This window comes from Homarus americanus, unplaced genomic scaffold (assembly GCF_018991925.1).
Source record: "Homarus americanus isolate GMGI-L3 unplaced genomic scaffold, GMGI_Hamer_2.0 scaffold59679, whole genome shotgun sequence".
In the NCBI taxonomy this organism is placed as follows: domain Eukaryota; kingdom Metazoa; phylum Arthropoda; class Malacostraca; order Decapoda; family Nephropidae; genus Homarus; species Homarus americanus.
In genome coordinates this window covers 1-9,754 of record NW_024722101.1, presented here as the reverse complement: position 1 = coordinate 9,754, position 9,754 = coordinate 1, and the positions used below count along the sequence as shown (strand labels likewise).

Sequence of the window (9,754 nt, the reverse complement as noted above, 5' to 3'; positions counted from 1 at the left end):
GCCGACATATTAAGATTGTATCCACTTTTTTGCACTCAGTAACTATATCAGTTCTCATGTACAGAACCAAATACGCTAATGTGCTTGAATACTCCCACGAATGTGATTAACAAAGTGTGAGGCCAGACATACTGCCTCACACGCCTGTTCTCACGCAGATTTGGAATAAGTTACCTTTTATGTATAGAACTGAACAAATAATGTAAATGAAATACTGGTAACTTTCGGTGCCATAATATCCTGACAACCGGGTTAATTATTATGACCCTTTGTAAACCCTACTTTAATTCCTGCGCTACCGGCCACAGGATGAGTGTGGGGTGCACACAAAGTAGCCGCTGGTAAGCTGCAAAATCAAAATCAACTTCATCATTACTTTCTCCCCCACTGCTGTTTGTCTTTGGATTTACAACCATCTGAACAATTTCAACGTCAGTATAATGATGAACAGTTGATTCATCATCATCAACACCCATCCACTCGTTAATGTTATCTGCATCCAGCCTCGATGCAGCTTCCTTCGCAGTAGGATTACCGAGATCTTGAGCATAAGAAAGCAGTTCACGTACAATCTGATTTTGACTTGAAACCCTAAATCCCGTAAATTCATTTCCAATTTCCTCACCAGGTGCAGAACTGAACAATAAAGCTGGCCACAAATGCCATCCGTTTTTCAATGTTGATGATTCTACTGACTGCCAAGCATTTGCAACTCCATAAATCACATCTCTCATATAACATTCTTTCATAAATTCATTTACTGGTTTGCCAGAGTTACATGCACTCAGTAGCCGTAATATGCCATTGTCCAGGGGTTGAATTAATGATGTACAGTTAGGTGGCAGGTAGATACCGTAAATATTATTCTTCGCCAAGAGTTCTGCTTTTGGATGTGCAGAGCAGTTTTCTAAAATCAGCATTATCTTAGTTTTTTTCAAACCAACAGTCACAATGAGCGCTCTTGCTGCTGGAACAAAGTAATGTTCGAACCAATTCAATGTAATGTCAGTTGTTATCCATCCCTTTTTGTTAGCACAGTAAATAACTGGAAACTGTTTCATACCTTTGAAGGCTTTGGGGCGTAAACTTTTGCTAATGACTAACAACTTACACCTGTGGGTTCCTGCAGTGTTAGAGCAGCCCAACACAGTGACACGATCTTTTGATGCTTTATAACCTCTTGGTAATTATGTATCGTCAGTAGTCAGTGTTCGCCCGGGAGCACAACACCAATATATGGCGGTTTCGTCTGCATTGTAGACCTGTTCGGGACTTAAATTTTCATCCGAAACTAACTAAGCGAACTCGTCTACAAACGCAACAACTGCTTCCTTGTCCGCCGACCTTTTTTCACCACACACTGCACGAAACTTTATCCCATGTCGCTGCTTGAACCGCTGAAGCCACCGTTCAGTATAATCACACGCATAATCTATTCCTAATTCTGCATGAAATAATTTTGCTTGCTCCCTCACCATCTCCCCGGACAGTTCCACACCTTCACTAACGTGGTGTTTAAACAACTTTATCAGAACTTTATCTAGCTGTGAACATCTTCCATCTTTCAATGTTTTCCTTATGGACATCTGTTTCTTTGATTCACTATCAGCAAAGAACTAGAGCAGCTTTCCTTTCTGTTTTTTTATGTCATACACTGTGGAAGGCCAATGGTATACAAGTCGCATATGCTGCAACGGACACACCACTGTTGAGTTTTTTGAGAAGTTCAACCTTATCTTGTATAGACAACGTATGGTGTTTGCACTTTACACCACGAGAAGCATTTCCTTTATTCAATGAAGACATGACTGGGGCTAAATAAGAGCAGTTTATAATAATAAATGAAGAATAACACAGAGGAATAACTTGCCGCTCCTCAAACACCGTGCCAACAGCCGAGTCAGCTAGTGGCGCCACCAAACAGTAGCGGCGGGTTGGCGAGGAGACCGGCGCGAAATTTGAAAATACGGTGGCCAAATTATGTCCGAACCGGCGGTGGAACCGGATTACTGATTGCCGGATATGAGGTGGTCTACCTCTACTTTGGTCACATAATTAGGGATAATCACATCAATATTAATGGGCAAAGTTCAGGATAGGATAGGCAGGGAAAGGCAGAGAGATCGAAACCTTTAGGTGATTGGTAAAAACAGCCTGAGAACATTTAGAATGGAGGTAAATTAGCTTCTATGACTGCATCCATGGATTTTTTTTGTAATACAGTTCTGGTAGCAACTATAAATGGCAAAGAAGGGGGAGCCATGGCAGTATGGTCAGACAGTTATTTAAATTTTAAATGTGATATTCAGTTCAATTAATGTGATTTATAAGAAGCCTAATAAAATATTACAAGAGTGTACAGTATAGTGTTCTTTCACTTAGCCCACCAATGGAATTTACCACAGGATGTTAACGAGCAGGGAAGGGGGCCAGTGGTCAATGGAGCCCCAAATCTGTCTTAGTCTAGCCCTGCATCTCAAGCTACCACCACCACTTAACTCTTTACACCATCTCAAACGTGTTTCTGTCATGCATACTAGTCCTCTAATCACTACCCATACATTTCACAATTTATGAGTATAAAACAATTTGTGTTAGCCACAAGCCTGCTAGCTACTGCCTGGGAGGGATGTTTAGCTTTTTTTTTTTAAATTATTCCAGGTCTTGTGTCATAACCCTTTTAGCTAATATCATAGGTTAAATTTTTTTACTTTTAAATAAGAAAAGTACCAGGTATGATTTTCTCTAGTATCGGGTAACAGCACTTTAAATACATGTACCGCTGTAATGTTTCCAAATACCATTAGCGATTGTACCTTTCCAGCACCCCCAATTTCTGAACATTTATATTTCCAGATAATTGGTTTTCTTTAAGTCTGTCCAAATTTATGCTCACATACAGTAGTAACTTTTCTTGTTAAAAGAATTATCACAATATATTGCCCTTGAAGGAACTTCAGATTAGCGTCTAAATTATCTTGTCTCAAGATTAGATACTAGAGTACAATCTAAACTTAGACTACAGGTACCAGTACTTGAATAAATATTTAAAAAAAATTGGTTTATGCTGTCAATCTTATAATGACATGAAAAAATCTTAAAGCTCAGCCAAACTTCTCTTTCCTTATTTTACCATAAATTCAATAGGAAATGTTCTCAATAATGTATAGGGTTGAAGAGCTGCTGTGATCGCGACATGAAGTTTGGAAGTGCTCAGTGGGCGGAGCAGAAATAACTGGAACCACACAAGAGGCCTTAATCCATCAGTATAATGGTACAGGCTGATGATCCCGATGAATGAAGTGTTAGGCAAACTAGATTTCAAGAACACTTTTAACCTAATAAAAATACAGTGATCCCTCGGTTAACGAGATTTCGGTTAACGAGTTACCTCCCATAAGATTCTTAACTTCGGTTAACGAGTTTCTTACGAGCCGACCACAACAAGTTTTTTCTCTTGCACTTGGCGGTCAACCAGCTGTAGTATTAGTCCGCAAATACAGTAATCGGTTCTAGGGCTTAAATTCCTTACTATTTTAGTAAATATCAAGAAGTTTATACAATTCAATAATTTTAAAATTTTAATATTAAATTTTTTAGTCATTTTAACAATTATTGAACACAATTGAAGGTAAAGTGACTAGTTTTATGCGCGCCATCCAGCCTCTCAACACACCATACAGGCGTCAGTCTTTGTGTCTTTTCAGTGGAGGTAACATCTTGCTTGAGACTCTTCAACTAAATATTTTTTTCTGTGTTTGCAAGCAAATTATTGGTCATTTTGAAATTTATTTTACATATTCACAATATATAATGCAGTGCAGTGTTGATTTAAAGAAAATAATCTTGAATTACACCAAAATTTTATGGGTGAAATGGCAACATGGGGTGACTTCTCTTCCACCCCAATGCCTTCTCTTCTCCCTTCTCCTCCACCCCCATTCTAATTCCCATCATCATCATCATCATCATCATCCAGGAGCCTTCTACATACACACCTCAAAGTAAGTGTACTTTTCTACATTTTTTGTTGAATTTAGGCAATTTTCGGTGACCTGGAACCAATTACCCAAAAACCCTTTGAAACAACGGTTTCGGTTAACGAGCAACCTTCTAGAACGGATTGTGCTCGTTAACCAAGGGACAACTGTATATACATTTTCAATGATGAAGAGTGCCCTCCCATTCACTTTTTGCTCAGAACAAGAAATTTAATGGCTGTAAATGTTTTGATAAATTGTGCATCAACTCATTTAGCAAACAGGAGCATATGTGCATCTCTCTAAATTCTGTGCCTTTCCTTACAGGGTAATATAGGCAGAAAGAGGAAGAAGACAAAGAAATTCAAGCTGAGTTATGGGCCTCTGCCTCTGAAAGCAAGGAAGACCTAATTACAATATTATGCTTTAAGTTTGATGTTTTTTGCACATTTATAAATGTTAATTTATAAGTGATGTACTGTAAATATATGCACTCCTGAGTTATGAAAGGATTCTATTCTTGATTTTTTTTTTTGGTACAGTATATCAGATCACATTTTCACAAAGATTCCCATTGTAAAAGCTTATATATATAGGTCCGGTTAAATTGCTAATAATCTGCTTCCAGCAGGCGCTCGTTAACCGAAAATTTAACTAGAAGGCCTGGATGATGATGATGATGATGATGATGATGGGAATTAAAATGGGGGTGGAGAAGGAAGAAGAGAAGGCATTGGGGTGGAAGAGAAGTCACCCCATGGCACCATTTCACCCATAAAATTTTAGTTCTCTTGGTGTATTTCAAGATTATTTTCTTTAAATCAACACTGCACTGCATTATATATTGTCAATATGTAAAATATATTTCAAAATGACCAATAATTTGCTTGGAAACAGAAAAAAAAGCATTTAGTTGAAGAGAGTCTCAAGTAAGATGTTACCTCCACTGAAAACAGAGAGAGGCTAACGCCTGTCTGGTGTGTTAACAGGCTGGATGGCACGCCAGAAACTAGTTTCTTTACCTTCAATTATGTTCAATAATTGTAAAAATGACTAAAAAAGTTAATATTAAACTTTTAAAATTATTGAATAGTATAAACTTCTTGATATTTACTAAAATAGTAAGGCATTTAAGCCCTAAAACCGATTACTGTATTGGCGGACTAATACTACAGCTGGTGGACCGCCAAATGTAAGCGAAAACATGTTGAAGTCGGCTCGTAAAAAACTCGTTAATCGAGGGATTACTCGTTAACCGAAGTTAGGAATCTTATGGAAGGTAAATCGTTAACCGAAATCTCGTTAACCGAGGCGATCGTTAACCGAGGGACCACTGTACTGTATTCCTATAAAGAAAATCCTCCAAAATGTCCAGTTAAAAAGAAAATAAGGTATTATTGTTTTGGTCATCCAGCAGGTTAGGTTTAGATTAGGTTGGGTGTGGTTGAAATTACGTTTTTCTGATGGTTTTTGATGTGTTTTGAAAGATTAATTTCAACTTCCAATTAGGTGGAAAACCGAAACGATAATTTTACCAAATATAAAAATATGTTTTGAAGTATCGCATACATTCACTTTAGTTTAAAGTACACTACAGCAATAATGTGCATATCTCTCACCAATATGTCAAGGGTTCGGGCCCAGACACATGTGAGAAGGGTGTAATCCAGTGTGACCCTATCAAATATCACAGGTTTCCCGACCTCCGGTTTTCTCCTGTACTTTTGCCTCACATTTTCCCTCTCCTTCACAGCCCTGCCAACTTTGAATAACCAATATTTTTGGTAATTTGTTTATTTATTTATTTTTTATTTTTTTGGGTTGGGGGGGGGGTCATATTAGCCAAAATACTAAAAAATCTAGTATTACAAGGGAAATGTAATAGAATAAAGTTTTCTATTTCTTTTCCCTCCTTCTCCCTATAAATTACAGTATACTGTACTGTAAACAGAAACATGAAGTTCCATGTTCGGCCTAAAACGAATCTTGACTGAAGTCTCACTTACCCTAAGTGCTTGGTAAGATAATTATTTATCAGAGAGTTTCCCAAGCCTCAGTGCCTGCATCACTTCCTGTTTAATGCTGCCAATTTGTACCGTCATCCTAACGCACCTGCATAAGGTAAGCCATAAGATACATTCACCAGGGTCCGGCTCGGAAACATGGCACTAGGCCTAAGATAGGATAGGTTAAGTTAGTCTATTACGTGTTGACTAATAATTACTGAAGGTTTCCACTCCCCCTAAAAAAAAAATGTTGGATATTGGTGTGTTTCTTCAATTGTCACCTCCATTTTCTTGGAATAATTAAATTGTCATTTTTTAATTTCCTCAAACATGATGTTTTTCCCCAAGAAAATGAATGTCAAGCTTCGAAGAAAACACACCAATATATACACCAGAAAAATATTAGTGTGTTGAAATCGAGGTATTTTTATATTAGTTCACACAACATTCCTGCCCCAAATCTATTATCATATTCGAAAAACACGTCTAAATTTAAGATCATTTTCTTCTACAGTTGTACCCCACTTAACGCGGTCAATTGAACCCAGAGGGTCGCGCGTTAAGTGAAATCCGTGTTAAGTGAACAACAGAACATATGGGATTAATTCCAATAGAAACCGGCCCGACCCCCAAACTCCACTTTTTGAAGGCACATACCTATGTTGTAGTAAAAATAACATCTTAAGTTTATGATGGTACATGCACACAATTAATACTTAAGAGAAATAGAGAAATACAGTCGCCAAGTTAATGTCCATTCAAATAATGGACTCAACCTTGCCTCCCCCCCTCTTCCAACCGTGCGGTCAGTCCCAACCCTCCCCCCCACCCCCCACCAATCCTCCCTTCCAGGGTTTTTAACATTTAGTATTAAATAATACCTCAGATTAAAGTTAGGATAATATAATTGACATTGCTGGATTCCTTGTAAGACCAGGAATATTTTGAATATAAATGTCATATATTTTGCACAAAAGATAACATAGTTAATTTGAGAAAAAATTTTATCTAAAATTTGTATGTCTAATGCAAAAATATGATGTTTATATTCAAAATGATCATCAAATTATAAGAATTCCAGCAATGTAAATTATATTCAGACTGGATAATTTGTATGAATTTTATGAGCTAAAACAAATATCTTCAGTTAATAAAAAAAAAAATAATTCTTCACAGGGTAACAGATGGTCGGTCGGTCCCTCCCTCCCCCCCACCAACCGTCCCAAGGAGATGTGTGGGATAACCACTAAATTTTAATAAATAATACCTCAAACTAAAGTTAGGATAATATAATTGACATTGCTGGATTCCTTGTAAGACCAGGAATATTTTGAATATAAATGTCATATATTTTGCACAAAAGATAACATAGTTAATTTGAGAAAAAATTTTATCTAAAATTTGTATGTCTAATGCAAAATATATGATGTTTATGTTCAAAATGATCATCAAATTATAAGAATTCCAGCAATGAAAATTATATTCAGACCGGGTAATTTGTATGAATTTTATGAGCTAAAACAAATATCTTCAGTTAATAAAAAAAATAATAATTCTTCACGGGGTAACAGATGGTCGGTCGGTCGGTCCCTCCCTCCCTCCCCCCCACCAACCGTCCCAAGGAGATGTGTGGGATAACCACTAAATTTTAATAAATAATACCTCAAACTAAAGTTAGGATAATATAATTGACATTGCTGGATTCCTTGTATGACCAGGAATATTTTGAATATAAATGTCATATATTTTGCACAAAAGATAACATAGTTAATCTGAGACAAATTTTTATCTAAAATTTGTATGTCTAATGCAAAATATATGATGTTTATATTCAAAATGATCACCAAATTATAAGAATTCCAGCAATGTAAATTATATTCTGGCCGGGTAATTTGTATGAATTTTATGAGCTAAAACAGGCAGTCAGGCAGGGTGGGGCAAATCTAAAAATAGCATCTCGAGCCGGACACTCACCGCGTATATGTGGAAAAAATCCGTGTTAAGTGAAAGTTCAGCTCTGGCGAGGCACCGCGTATATGATAAAACGCGTTAAGTGAAACCGCGTTAGGCGGGGTAATACTGTATTATTATATATTATTATATATATATATATTTTATTATTATTATTATTATTATTATTATTATTATTATTATTATTATTATTATTATTATTATTATATTCGCCCCCAGGCCCTGATGGGTCAAGTGACCTAGCCCGTGGGCTAATCCTCAGAAAAAAAAAGAAACCATAAAATTCCGAGTTATCGAGGGTTTACAGTATATTAAAAGTCAGGTTACATACACTTCATCTTTCTGTGTATTTTTTCTTTAAAATGATTGTGACTCCATTTCTAATTTATGAAACCAGGAAGAAGAACGAAGGAAACAGGAAGAGGAGTCAAGGAAATTAAAGGAAGAAGAAAAGCAAAATGAGGAGGAAAAACTATTATATCTGGCAGAGCAACGCCGTCGTCAAGAGGAAGAAAGGAAACGGTAAGTGTATTAAATAAAATTACAGTAAACCCTGCCAATACTGTACCAAACTAATCCATACAAGCTCTGTCCATTATTGGGAGAATTTTCATTTTCCCCCATTCCCCACCACATGATTTATGGCTATAACAGGCTCTGTTGCAATGAAGACTGTCTATCAAATGAGAGCCCTGCTATGTTAGACAGCTACTTCTACAGTGGCACCTTTTAATTGATGGATCTCCACAGGTACTCTGTGTGGGAAAATTTCTGAATACCAAGTTATTTCTGGGGAATATCACCTTATTTAATACCATTGTAGTGCAATAACCCTATCTGGTGTCAAGCAAGTGTGTTTTCAATTACAGTTTTTGTGCTTATCTTGTAAGCACTTTCTTCCATAGGAAACACAGCTGGTAAGGTACCATTTTGGTGGTTTCATGGTACCGTACATTTTATTCATTGCCCACTGCACAAACTGGAGACCATAACTCCACTGGTTGCTTTTATTAATGCACATCCAAGTACCTCAGTTTTGCTCGCCTGGTGCACCTCTCACTTCACTGAGGATTGCTCATTTTGGAACAAGCTGTGTACAGCCATCTCTCAATTTATATGGTAGTTACGTTCTTGAGAATGACCGTGTAAATCAAACCTAATTATCCCATAAATAAAGGAAATGGCGGGGGTTAGGGGAAGCGCTCCCTAAAAACTTTAATTTGTGGATCTATTTCCTTCAGTATGTTTTTTTTACAAAAATATATTAACAATAATAATACAATAATAGAAGCAAATCTAATAATACAGTAGTAAGAAAATAGATTTTAAATGAAAATTTGTGCGAACGTAAACATTGAATGATGGCTGAGATGGCATGCAGGAACTAGTGGTGGAGGAGAGGTGGGGGTTACTGGGGGAGTTAGTCATTTGAATCAGATGACAGAGCAGGTGAATGGGGAGAAGTGGGAGCTTTCGAGTTACCATATGTTGATGGCTGAGGTTAAGGTGATTGTTACTCTTTCCTTTTTTGTAAAGTAGGAAAGCAATGAGATGTAGAACTATGCTGCCTGGCGCAATGGGACTCTTTTGAAAACTGTGTTATTTAAAAATAGGTGTTAACTTAATGCTAGTGTTATTTTAAGAACATGCTAATTAAATCCGTGTAAAGTGAGAGGTGACTATACTGCTCCGAGCCCTCATGTCTGTGACTCATCTGTGAGGGTGTGTAAATTCATAAAATTAGAGAGATAATTCAAATTTTAAGTAAAAACAGGGAGTGAAGCTGTTCCATACATT

General features: G+C 36.9%; 1 protein-coding gene across 1 annotated transcript; it reads right to left on the bottom strand.

Annotated features, from left to right (window-relative positions):
- Positions 1–401: 401 nt before the first annotated feature.
- Positions 402–794, bottom strand: LOC121861977 (the record flags this gene model as incomplete). Its single annotated transcript, XM_042359921.1, is given in 1 exon segment — positions 402–794. A coding segment is annotated over 1 exon segment (393 nt), but the record flags the coding sequence as incomplete, so codon positions are not given.
- Positions 795–9,754: the final 8,960 nt, after the last annotated feature.